The sequence below is a fragment of the Strongylocentrotus purpuratus genome, unplaced genomic scaffold (assembly GCF_000002235.5).
Source record: "Strongylocentrotus purpuratus isolate Spur 01 unplaced genomic scaffold, Spur_5.0 spur5_scaffold_2, whole genome shotgun sequence".
NCBI lineage: Eukaryota > Metazoa > Echinodermata > Echinoidea > Camarodonta > Strongylocentrotidae > Strongylocentrotus > Strongylocentrotus purpuratus.
The window spans coordinates 27062022-27076096 of record NW_022145605.1 but is presented as its reverse complement, the minus strand read 5'-3'; the positions used below and the strand labels follow the sequence as shown (position 1 = coordinate 27076096).

At 39.1% G+C, this 14075-nt stretch overlaps 1 protein-coding gene across 1 annotated transcript; it reads right to left on the bottom strand.

Annotated features, from left to right (window-relative positions):
• Positions 1 to 280: 280 nt before the first annotated feature.
• On the bottom strand, positions 281 to 5015 carry LOC115926452 (gastrin/cholecystokinin type B receptor-like). The gene is made up of 3 exons (XM_030991173.1): positions 3725 to 5015; positions 1764 to 1890; positions 281 to 1124 (listed from the first exon to the last, which is right to left on the bottom strand). Exons 1-3 carry the CDS (start codon positions 4346 to 4348, stop codon positions 709 to 711), a joined length of 1167 nt encoding a protein of 388 aa, XP_030847033.1. The 5' UTR covers positions 4349 to 5015; the 3' UTR covers positions 281 to 708.
• Between the last annotated feature and the right edge of the window lie 9060 nt (positions 5016 to 14075).

The following is a 14075-nucleotide window of genomic DNA, read 5'->3' as shown; positions in this document are numbered from 1 at the left end:
AAGAATACTTCCACCTGTGTATCATGGAGTGCACTGCTTGTGCATGAATGAATAATGATTACATTACTTTCATGAGCACGTATCCAGTATTTCGTCTCCGTGTATTTCACAATTTGTTCTGCTATGACCTCTATCTGCTAATGCTCAGACTGCAACCGTGAACTGGCTTGATAGTAGGGCAATGACGTCACAGTGATTTTCAAGGTTTTTCTTATTAGTTATCCGATTTTACTCAATTTTTTTTTATAGATTGGTTTGTTCGATTTTTCTGCTTCTTTTGAAAGTAAATCATTTTTGGAGTGGACTTGTCCTTTAAAATGATAAAGGTTGTTTTTACCTAGATTCAGCTGAGCACATGTTTATTATCAAGAACATTTATTCTAGCATATTCTGGCAAAACTGATGGCCGTTTCACAATGCCGGGAGACGGGTTTGAACCCGTACTACTATTACTCAGTTAAAATGTTTAGTCTACATTATACAGTACATTTTAACAATATACATTGTTGTTTGAAAAGCTTCTACATGGAATTTTGAAAAAAGAGACAATGTCTCTTGAGCATAATTGTATAGCCCTATTCTTCGTGATAATAATTTCTCATCCATACGGTTATGGACCTTCAAGTTGTTACTTCATAAATTAATATCAATGTCTGGTAATTAAATGAAAATCAGTACAATATTAATCAAATGATTTGGTGTTTCTGTTCAGTTGTCAAATGCTACTCGAGTGCTCCCCATAGTCCCCGTTGTAGGATTGTCCGTGCCTTCTGCAGCTGTACCGGACTCCACTCCTGGATCCACCGCTCGGACACGGTTGGCAAATCGACGAATCGCTCTGTCGCAACCGATTGCCTTCGCGACACCGTGCCTGAAATCTCGGTTCCTGAACACGTAAATGAATGGATTGACGCACGAGTTGCAGACGGCTAGGATCACGGAGAAGTGGTAGTACCAGGAGGTAAAGTCGACGTTGGCACCGAGGTTGAAGGCCAAGAAGATGAACTGGTTTGGAGCCCAGCAGATCATGAACGTGATGACGACGACGAGAAGCATCCGCTGGACGTCCTGAACGATCTTGAGCTGCCAAGCTTCCTTCTGCTTTTTGCGATTGCCTTCGTTACCTATATTATATAATATAAGAAATAATGATGATGATGGTGATAATGATGAAGATGGTAGACGTAATGGTGATGGTGATAATGATGATGGTGACGATAATGATGACGATAATGATTACTATGATAAAAATGATGACGATGATAGTAGTGGTGGTGATTGATTTTTGTGTTAGAGAGAGTTGTCGGCAATGCATATCGATAAAAAAGGCAGTGAGTAATTGAAATTATCACCCAGAATTTTTATCTTTTGACGAAATCTACTTTTACAATCATCTTCTAACTTATAAACCAATTTGTCAATATTTCATTACTTTAGTGTGTGAAGAAAAACAGAATCAAAATCATTTGAACACGATTGCAGAGACTTTTAACAAATCAACTGAAGGCAGTTTCAACAAAGCCTCGTCGTTTCTCTTTTGAAATCTGAGAACACCAACATGATAATACATGCAAAAAGCAATTCACACAAGTCATGACCACTATGGGGTTTACATGATTATAGGTCGTTTACATAGATTAGAAAGAGAAAAGGTCCAAACACTGTGCCTTGGGGAACGCCCGACATTCAAATTGAAATTGTCCTTGAGTGGATTTCTTGGAAGTCTTTGCGATCGTGTTTTGGGGAATCTTCATTTCAAATACCTTGAAACCTATTTCCCTCGAGGAGCTTTGCTTGCTTTTTCAGGGTTTGCACCATCCGGGCGTGGCATACGAGGTTCAATGTGATGGGAATGAAGTAGATCAACGAGAAGATATACACCCCTATCACCTGCGATAGAGAAAAGAGAAAAGAAAGAGAGAGAGAGAGAGAGAGAGAGATGGGTAGAGGTAAAGAGAGATAGAGAGGGGGAGAGGGATCGAAGGGTGTGGGTTTGAGAGAGGGGAGGAGAGAGAGAAAGATGGGAGAGAGGTAGGTAGATAGAGAGAGATGGAATGTAAAGGAGAGATTGGAAGGAGAGAGAAAAATAGTTATATTAGGGGAGGAGAGAGAGAGAGAGAGAGATAGGGAAATAGAGAGAGAGAGAGAGAGATAGGGACATAGAGAGAGAGAGAGAGAGAGAGAGAAGAAGATGAATACAAACAAATACATTATTAATTATACATGTTATAGCTATTGAATAGATCTCTAAAATATCAACAACTTTCTCAATCTAAATTTGATGTAACAGGCGTATTTCGAATCGCATATAGTGCATTGATTTTATAAGTAAAATTATCGGAATAACCGATTTCTGATTGGAGTTTAAATTATTAATAAATAATCTCGTCAATAACTTCGTATTCTCAGACGATTCATTTGAAATATTTGGGTATTGCGTCGCCTCTCAAAATTGAAAGAATAAGTTTTAAATTTTATATTTCGAATTAATCAATTTTGATTCCCGAAATTATATTCACGAGGCGGAGAATAATTTTTGTAGATTCTTTCCTGACATCTCCCATCCCCCAAAAGAAATGGGAAGAAAACTAAAACTCACAAACCCCACAGTATTTTTAAACTTCAGTGCAATTGAGAATCGATGAAGACAAGTGTAATTATTTTTAGTGAGCTTAATATGTATATAGTTGATGATTACTAATCAAAGAATAGATTGATTTCGTTATCTATATAATGACTAATAAATGAGAGTTAATAGGAGAAAGTGTAACTAGATCGCATTGGAAATAAGTCTAATTATTTCAAACTCGTGTGAAGATACTGAATGTACTTGACAGGGAGTCATAACAAGCAATAAAATTGTTTTGCAAGCATTTCTGATACGATTTATTTCAAGTTAATAATAATACCTCAGAGCCTTAGATAGAAATTGATTTTCAGGATAAAAAAAAAATTCTTCAGTGGAATGCAGACAAAATTGAATTCTGCGAAACAAATATCGAGGTATTCGGTCGCTCGAAATTAGTTCAGAAATATATTTACTTCCATTATTCATATCACGGACGAATATAAGGAATATGAGAAATTTCATGGGTCTCAAATATCGTTTCATAACCATATGTGGTCATATGGAGTTATAATTGAATAATGCACTTGGCGAATAATGTTTCTTACCGAGAATTGTTACCCTGTACACCTCTGGTATAATTAGCTGCATACCTGTTACAGTACGATTGTTATATTTCTTGCGAATGTAGAAAGAGCATTGAGAATGCCATTAGTGAATGAAGAGTAACACAATAGTGGAATATAATTATTCCATAAATTCAATTAAGTAGTCGGTCCAGTGTTTCAGTGTTTCGTGACCTGATATTGAAGCGGACTTGGAACCATTCCATAAATAGAAATCGAATTGCAAACAATGTCATTTGAGAGAAAAGAAGAGTTGAGGAGGGGGGGGGGGGGGACAGGAGAGAGGTGATAGTGTGCGTGTGAGAGAGATATAAATAAAGAATAATGGAGTGAAAAAATTAGAAAGTGTAATATAATGTGAGAAGGTGACAGTTTGTGTGCCTGTTGAGTGGGCGGGTGTGTGTATGTTAGCGTGTGTGTGTATGTGGTGTGTGTGTGTGTGTGAGAGAGAGAGAGAGAGAGAGAAAAAAGAGCGAGAGAGAGAGAGAGAGAGAAAGAGAGAGCATTGGCATTATGGTAATATCTAACAAACCTTTTGAAGATACAATGTTGGGTAAGGCAGGAACAGGCATGTCCCATCCTCGTAGTCGTAGACGTAGAAGAAAAACGAGTTCGAGATCGCCCCTACCAGCCAGCATCCGATCATGATGACGATGGAATACTTGAGGGAGAACGTCGTCTTGTACTTGATCGGGTGCACGATGGCGAAGTAGCGCTCGAGAGTAATGGAAACGAGACTGTAGACGGAGGCGAAAATGGAGACCCACATTAAGTACTTGGAGACGTAGAACCGGCACATGAGCTCGCCAGCGAACCCCCGAGGGATAGGCGGCGTGAACGGGAACAGGTGGAATGGTATCACCCAAAATGACGTAATGAAATCGGTCACGGCAAGGTGGATGATGAATTGGCTAGTGCGCGTGCGCAATGACGGGACGCGCAAGAGGACGAAGCAGACAAGCGCGTTGCCGCTCATTCCTATCAGGGCGATAAGGCCGTAGATGGTTCGTGCCAGCGAGCTGTTCTCAATGCGACTCACCGACCACCCTAGGCCATCCACATTCGCGGCAGTGCTTTCTCCATCAGGAGACAGCGTTGTAGTCATGCCGACGGTCTCGTTTTGAAGATGTGACTCCATGAAGTGCGACGCGGCCATTTTCCAACATGCGCGTCCACATTCGATTAAGCAGAGTCGTATGCAATTGTATCGTAGGAAATGTTACATTAATAGTGTTTGGTTTCTACTTCTCCGCAAGTATTCCCATGTCAGTTTTCATTGGGCGTGAAATATCATTAATGCATTCTTTTCTATCTAAAAAAAAACACCGAAAACTATGTTACTGCACCAAACTGTCGAATGCTGCTCCTCGATTTTAATGGAATATGAGAAAACAGGAAATTACCAGTGATAGCCTAATTGCACACGCATAATGTCAAAATGTTCGTTCAAATTCTCGAATGCGAGACACCGAAGTGCATTGTCGAACCAATTTGATTCAGTCTGCAATACCGTCGCACCACTTAAATGAGCTATATTTTTAGATGTTGAGTCCACTTTCTCCTACTTGTTGAAAATAAAATGTGATTCGTTTGAGAGCAATTACCCAACCCGCTATGTACGACAAAGCTCCTTCCAGTTATATGTCTGCACGAAATTGAAAAGGCAAGAAAAAAAAAACGGTGCACGAATCAGTTTTTGTGACGTCTAGCCTTGACGGTGATTCTCTAATGAGACTCCGTTCACGGAAACGGTAGAGTATGATGACTCTCTTTCTTCTGAAGACAATACCTTAGAGATGCGATATGGATCGAAAGTGGCTAACATTTACTGGTTGACCTGCAGAAGTTTAATAAAATATAAGAAAGAGAACGAAAGATTAGCAACATGTTCATACTGTACAGAGAAACGTCGTATAAAGAATCATAGTACATAACAAGACATCGTAAAAGGAATGGAGAAACGTCGTATAAAGAATCATAGTACATTACAAGAAATCGTAAAAGGAATGGAGAAACGTCGTATAAAGAATTATAGTACATTACAAGAAATCGTAAAAGGAATAGAGAAACGTCGTATAAAGAATCATAGTACATTAAAAGACATCGTAAAAGGAATGGAGAAACGTCGTATAAAGAATCATAGTACATTACAAGACATCGTAAAAGGAATGGAGAAACGTCGTATAAAGAACTGATTTTGGAGAGGTCAATTGAGATGACAGCTGGCCAATCACCAGTATGCGCTCACAATAAGCCCCGCCCAGTTATACGATTTTCGTACCAAGTGGGTTCTTGTAGAGCGCTCATGTCTGTCAGATTTGACACTCATCATGATCACCCTGGCTTTAGCATGCATGGCTGCCATTATGCCATTATGGCATTTCAAGGAATTAATTATTGCCAGGTACCCATTTACCTCACTTGGGTGGAGCGTGGCAACTGTAGATTAATGTATTGCCAAAGGAAATCAGTACCGCGGCGGGACTCGAGCCGCGAACCGTGCGATCTACTAGACCACGACACCTCCACATAATAGGTTCAGACTATATAGCGGGAACTTGTTTCTTTATCGAGTTTTTGTTCGAAACGATGCTCAAACAGCAGACGTTTCCTATACGACGTTCCGTTAATACGACGTTTCTTTACACGACGCTTCTTTATACGGCGTTCAGACTAGGAAACATTTTTTTTTTTAAATATATCGTATAGCTGTACGAGACTAGTATATAGCTATAACATGAAATCTTGTAGTCTGAACGAAGGGGTAGAGCGTGTACAGATGGATCAGTAGGTGTTCTTGACCTTCTCGTGGGGTTGATGTTATCAGTGATATTATTGTGATGTTATCTGGGCATGCAGGTTTTCTTTGGGGGCAAATTATGCACAGATATATTATTAGTCAGGATTTGGCCTTCCATTGCAATAAACAGGATCCACGGGAGGATTCTAAAACAGAGAAGGCCAATGATGGAACGTCAATGTACTTTGAAGAATGATAATACGGTGAATCAGAAAGAGAAAGTGAGAGAGAGAGAGAGAGAGAGAGAGGTGTTACAAGAGGGAGAGAGGGGAGAAAGAAGATTAGATGAGAAGGGTGAGAGGGGAAGGAAAGATAGGGAGGGAGTGCGAGAGAGAGAGAGCGAAAGTCTGAGAGAGAGAGAGAGAGAGAGCGCGCGAGAAGGAGAGATAGAGAGAGAGGGAGAGAGAGGGAGAGACAGCGAAAGTCTGAGAGAGAAAGAGAGAGAGAGAGAGAGAGAGAGAGAGAGAGAGATACGTAGAAAGGAAAAAACAGAATGAGAGGGGGAAAGAGAGAGAGAGAGAGAGAGATCTCCCAGGGCCTGAGGAAGAAAGGGAGAGGGAAATGGAATAGGAGAGGAAGATAAATTTCCCTCAACCATGGGAGGAGGGGGAAGGGGGGGGGGGGGTGGTTACCGGTCGGTCTATGCTTTCAATCTAGTTGTTTTGTAGCACCACCTTACGTCACTGATTACAGGCATACACATGTTAATAATATTGTTCGAAGCAATTCAAATGATCTGATTTCGCAAAAATTACCAACATAAATAAAAAGGTAACCAGTCGCACGAACATTTGAAATTGAACATCTGCTAAATTTAGACCGCAATCTTATTACATCTTACACATAAAAGACAACACGAATATGGACGAGAAAATGTTCAGATATTTCTGATATGGAACAGAAATAATATGATTGAAACTAAATTATGAGTGACCTCATTAAATTGATAAATAAATGAATAAATAAATAAATCAGTAGATTAGTAAAGACTAAAGAAAGTGTGTCAGATGAGATACAAGTAATGACAACTATAGCAATGGGTATCTGCCGCCGGTGATTTACTTATTGATTCATTCGAAATATTACAAAACATATCATTAAAGATAAACTTTAGTACTGGTAATGCGATTGCATTGTGAAAGAAAAGGTGTGGAAAGGATCAGAAACAGTTGATAATGTAGCATGTAAGTATTGGTGAGCACTGCAAGGTTCTGGAGTCATCAAAATCATAATAAATTTGACCGAGTCTTGGTAAAGTAACAAGCACTCACATAGAAAGCTATATATGGGACAACACACATGGTGTCGAGGCTAGTACTACCTTGATTTCCTTGTCTTTCTATGCTCATTACTCAGCCAGTATACATTTTCTTCCAAAACTGTTTGGCACATGTCATTTATTTGTAATCTTGAACATTCAGTGTAAGTTTCGTTTGATTCTGTGAGAATTAATTTTTATTTTTTTACCAGTACTGGAGTTTATCTTTAACATACAAAATAACATAAGCCTATTTCCCCGAAATAAACTAGGACTTGTAAATATTAATGTGCCATAGCGAGCTTCATTTTTCATTCTAGAAAACGCTCCGGTGGTCTAGATAATGATTGCATTCTCCGTTGCTATGGTAATCACTTGTACCTCATGAAATGTAAACAATTTAAAATAAAATGAATGGTGTTTATGAAAAGTAATTATTTTTACAGAATGGCATATGTCCTCAAAATTTTCAATTAATTCAATATTATTGCTGCACAGTGCACACACATGGGAAGCTTTTAATTTACAAGAAACGACCTCGTTCGAAGGTTTGCTTCTTAGAAAGATGCACGTAATCCCCCCCCCCCACCTTTTTAAAACTATTTTTAAACATAATTAGGCCTACCTAATTACTCACGAGTTAATATCCCCTCCTCTCTTTTTTTTTTAGATAAACAGGAACTTGCTGAATATCCACCTTTCTATATATAGAGTTACATTCAACATTACCCCTATAATGCAACCCCAAAAAGGAAACAATTATGAACCTCTATGTATAAAATATAAAAACAAACAAAACAAAGCAAAACGAATCAAAACAGACAAACAAAGAGCAAAATACAAGGAAAGGGACTATAGTAAATTCTCCTCATTTAAGCAATTTCAAGAAACCACTTTCAAAGTAGACTTATTTAGGCCTTTTAAGGAGGTGTTTGAACGATGGTGAAATACGTTCATTCCATTTAAAACCGGGAAGAAGAAGAAGAAAATAAGAGGAGGAAGAAGAAGAAGGAGAACAAGGAAAAAGAAGGAGGAGGAAGAAAAAAAGAAGGTGAAGATGAAGAAGAAGAAAATAAAAAAGATGAAAAAGATGATGATGGTGATGAAGAAAAGTCGTTATTCGGAGTCATGTGTACTTATTTTGATAACACATTGGGAGACTGAATAGGATATATATATTTTCTTCATCGATGAGGTTTCGCTACAGAGCGGCATATCTGATATCGATCAGACTGTTATGAAAGTTTGAGTGTATTAACAAAGACTTTCATATTACTCAGAAGATGCGCTACATGCAGGGGCGTACGCAGGGGGGGGGGGGGGGGGGGGTTGGTGGGGGGGTTAAACCCCCCTTTTGGTATTTTTATGTGTGTAAACCCCCCTAAAAAAACCTAACCTCCCCCCTTTGGTTTTTTTCTTTTCGGGAGCAATATATTTTGGGCCCGATTTTAACCCCCCCCCCCCCTTGAAAAAATCCTGCGTACGCCTCTGGTTACATGCATTGTATTCATGTCAGTATTCTTTAATAAAAATGGCGTGGATTTGATTTCAAGTGGAATGAGAAAACTGTGCAAAAAATATAGGCTTTCTATTGTGGTAGCGCCGAGGTAAAGGGAAGGGGGGGGGGAGGGTTTTTTTTAATCTGAAAGTCATATTACCAATATTCAAAACGAAGACTGTGGTATTATTTTAGATTCACGCTTCATTTCAGTATTCTATACAAATTCTTTGGATACGCGGGTATCAAATTTCATGAGACGAGAAATATTCTCTGCTAAATCACAAAATCGATTAGGCCTACCTTCATTTGACAACGTTTTATCAGCTCTTAAAATAATGTTCATATGAAATGAAAACTTGCATAATATCAAACAAAACTTAAAGAGAAATGGTTCCATATAAGAAAAAGTTTTGAGAGTTTTGACAGCGTGACAACATGGAAAGATCACACATTTCATTGTGTATTTTCTAACATGCTATGTTACTATATTGAAATATCCATTCTTTCATTTTTGTTATCTCTCTGCCACGTAATTTTAGGTCTTGATGGTTATGATAATTGTTTAGCCTTACACACTCAATTACGAAAGCTTCCCTAAATGAACAAAATTGAAGTGGCAGCACCAAGGGGACGGCAAGGGGACATTGGCCCTATCGAGCCCTCAACATGCCCCCTCCCCATTTTCAGAATTATGTTTTTTTAGTCGAATGGCAGATCTGCAAAATGTCTTAAAGTTTATCTGTACTAGTTTACAGGAGGGATTAGACTGCCCTGCAATGTCACTTGACCGGTGGTTATCTCATCAACTCAGCTCTCAGTTAACATAAGAAAAAGAGGATCATGGGGGATCAATGGTCACCGATTAGGCATTGTTTGTTATATAGAGGGCGCAAGTAGCTACAGGTAGGACAGTGGGGCTTTAACTAAGCAAACACCGTAGACGAGTTATTGCGCAGTCTTTATATGGAAAACAGAAGATCTCAAATACGTACCGGAAAATATACGTTGAAAACGAAATTTTCAAAAAAATCTGTTATTCCAAAACTAGTAAAGTTTGTTTAATCATAATCTTGTCGATGTTTTTTTGTTTTAATTGATGTGTAAAAAAATATGTTATGGTAGTGAGCACATTTTTTTTTTTTGATCCTCAAAAAAATTTCAATTTGCACCCCCCCCCCTTGAGCGCCAGGGGGGGGGGGGGGCCCAACCCCCCAAAAAGGTAAAAATCACGTGATTTTACATGATTTTTTTCTCAAGGGGGGGGGGGGCCCGGGCCCCCGGGCCCCCCCCCTGGATCCGCCACTGGGGGAAGGGGCTTTGTACACACCCACATCCGCCCATGCATCAATGTCTCTATGTACACGGGATTAACGAAAGCTTGTTATGTTGGGATTATACTGACGTTATATTTTATTCATGTAGTCATATTTTCTCACGAGATAAGAAAAGGCATTTTGTCACGTTTATGAACATGAGATCATTCCTAAGACGATATTCCTTTTTTGATATGATCCAACTCCAATAATTCAAGCAAGATGCAGTAACTTCAAGACAATGACATTTAACGATCTCTTTCGTTAAATATGTAACACCAAATCAAGGTATTGCATGAATATTACAGTTTGATAACATAATATTTGGTATAATGACGTGCATCCCCGGCCCCCCCACTCAGAGGTCGGAATGACCGCATGCGTGTTGCCAAAATGTCCGGTAAAGGGGTACTTTTCGTGCGACAAAGTCCGGCCCGAGATTTGTAAAAAAGGGGTGTATTTGACTTTTCACCCGGAGATTTCTTTAAAAAGGGGGTGTTTTTCTTTTTTTCTCTCATCTCTTTGGACTCCTGAGAAATTATTCCGAATTTAGGAGGGTACATTGAGCATTTTTCCTGATTTAGGGGGGTCTCCAAGGCAGGAAAAGCCCGCAAAAAGCCCGCGAAAGGGGGATTCGGAAATCTTGGCAGTCCTCAGATAGGGGGTGCTTTCAAAAAGAGGGTACGAGTATATGCGTACCCTAAATAACACTGAGTGGGGGGGGGGGGGGGGGATCGGGCGTGCATCTAAAGGAAATTTCCAACCCTAATGACAATTTTTTTTTGAAGAAAATAAAAAGATCGGAGAAGCACATTGGGTAAAGTTGAACGAACTAAAAACTATAAGATATTTAGACACTTTTGAAAGCTGTAATATCTATTCATTTGGGGGGGGGGGGGGTCAAATTGGCCGGATCGATAATGCAAATGAAGTAGCGGACAGCTCTTCCATTTTCATATTCTGACACACACTAATCACTAAGAGGATAATTGTGTTTAGTCGTGGTCTTTTTGTATTAGGAGGATCTATTACAGCATGTTATCCATCAGGACAATATTTCTTTCTTATTACTGTCCCGAGGCAAAGGGCGATAAAGGATGGGGGATGTAAATTATGATGTAGTGCATATGAGTTGGGGTCTTTTGATCTGATAATTTTCTCAAATCCTTTTTTAATTTGCTTCAGAATGATAATAATAATGATTGTAACAGTATGGATTTATATAGCGTTTAATACGGAATACCCTCTCTAATCGCTTTAATAATATATTATGAATATTCCAAGACGGATTATACCCTTTGGCTTTGCAAAGACTTTAGCATCATATCACTGAGAAAAGAAACGTAACAATTGCGAAACACCTCGCGAAAGATCTGATATTGACAAAAACAAAAACACAACAAAACATCATTATCACGGTTGAGCTTGCTGAAAAACAAAAACATAAAAATTATTTATGCACATTTAAAACACATTAATCTTCGAAAGTTACCCTCGCAGCAAAACAAAAATGAGTTCATGATTTTAATTGGACACCATCCTGATAAACAAATAATCTTGGAATCTGATGGACAGAAAAGCAATAAAGATAAATTTCAAGGGACTGGTGCTCCATTAATTTACATTATTTTGTTGAAAAGCCGCTGTCATTTCCATGGTTTAAGTGCCCACGCTTTGCTTGATAAGCCCTGCAGGCAAGATATTATAATGTTAACAAAATAATTCACTTTTGGAAATGTGTGTCGCCTTTGTGTTGCCAGCTTTGTTTGAGCAGTGGTGGTAATGGAATGGAAGCGATTTACGTAATGGCAATGTTGATGATGATGTTGGTAATGATGATAATAATGATGATAATATGAAACCAACACTTCTACTACTTCTACTACTACTATAGTACTACTACTAATACTACTACTGCTACTACTACTACTACTACTACTACTACTACTACTACTACTACTACTACTCATACTAATAATAATGATAATAATACTAACAATAATTTTAATAATAATGCTATGATGGTGATGATGATGATTATACTTGTATAGTATAAATCATCATCATCATCATCGTCGTCGTCATCATTAGTGTATTCTAACAATGACTATAATCCTAACCACTGATAATGACTATTTTAGTACTACTACTACTAGCGGCAGTGCTTGTCAGTTTGCAAGCGCATATAGCATATATTATATACCTCATTTAAGAAATCCAGCCATCTGATTGGTCGAAATTGCATTCATAAACTTTAACTATTCCTGTAAAATTCCCGGTAAAATTCCAAACCCATGTAATAGTTCTAAAATAATAGTTATAAAATTCCAGTTACCATGGTTACCGGGAAAATAGTTCAGTCTTGCTCAAATACCCATAGGTTCACATGTGAAAAACTGGTTTGAGCGATCGAGAATACCGTACGTGTGCGAAGAATTGGTCGGTAATTTCAAACCGAAGGCAAAAATGGCTGAAAAAACTCTCCCAAGATTTCAACTTCTTGATGATGATCAAATGCAAGACTTGCTCCTTGCTTTCATCCCCTTTTTTTCTTTTGTTTCTCATTTTCCTTCTTTTTTCCTTTTCTTTCTTTTCTTTCTTTTCCTTTCTTTCCTCTCCTCCCTCTTTTCCTTTTTTTCTTTCTTTCTTCTCTTTTCTTTCCTTTCTTTTCCTTTCTTTCATTTCTTTCTTTTCCTTTTCTTTTTTCTTTTCTTTCCCTTTCCCTCTCTTTTTCCCTCCCCCTTTTCTCTCTTTTCCCGACAGCAGCGCAATTTTACCGACAATATCCTGACTGGTCGGGGGGGGGGGGTGTCGAACCCCCACCCTCCTTTGGAGACGCCCCTGCCTGTGTGCACCATCTCCACTCTCCCAGGAGTGCATGCACCACAATTTGCACAAATTGCACCATTTATATGCATGCATGCAGGGTAATATAGCAACGACAACCACAATTTGGCTTGCAGCAGTCTCACATGCATAGCCATGATTCTCTCCGCTCTCTGACATCCATTATTCAGGAAGAGATGTTATCTCTATTTTGTTTTGCGGAATATCAAAAATTAATAATTCATGGTACAAGAGATGTTCACTATTTGCATTTTAATACGTTTTTGAGAACATGGCATTTCTTTTTCCTTTACTATCTAAAAAAAGCAGACGAATCAATCAAGTTCTCACCGTATCATGACAAATAGATCTTTGGACAAAGGGGCACAGCTCTTACAAAATTACATCTTTGCTGCGCGCAGTTTCCATTAATTTACCCCCCCCCCCCCCAAAAAAAAAAAAGAAATAAGAAGGCGGCTTTTTTCCCGGCGGTTTACTGCGTCAAATGAACAAGCCTTAATCCAACCCCCTGATCCAACGCAATGCTTTGCACTGTTCATTTGCATTCACTTTTTGTACGATGTCATTCTAATAAGGTGCGTCAAAGACCACTGTCACTGATGCACTTCTACGCCAGACAAAATGACGCGTCCTGTATTAATGGCATTATAAACACGCAATAAACTTTCATTCCGTTTAGCGCAGAAAGTATAGGCATCTGTTCAGATTTGTTTGGCGTAATAAGCCACTTCGGGGATACAAAATGATCCCGAACCCCGGCCTCCCCCCCCCCCCCAAAACCCCCCCCCCGGAAAATGTGAAAAGGTGCAAAAAAATATATAGCATATATACTGACTAAAGAGTGCAGAACACTTTTAGGCTCTGGAGGGCCCGAGAGTGCAGCGTTTTAGACCAATGCAAATGCAAAAATGTTATCGCTCGTTCGCTACGCTCCCTCGCATAATATCCTCCAAATTGTACAGGTCAATATTGTAGAAAATCTGTATCCGTTGTTTACAAGATTAAGAGTTACAGTGGCGTAATGAGCGAAAAGGTTTGGGGGAGCTGACAAAAATAAATCCGCATCAACTCCACTCTAACATGCAGGCCCCGCTGAACGTTTTTCAAAGTGGGGTGTAGGGGCAAAACCCCAGCGCGGGACAAGGAGGCGGGGCCCCAAACAGG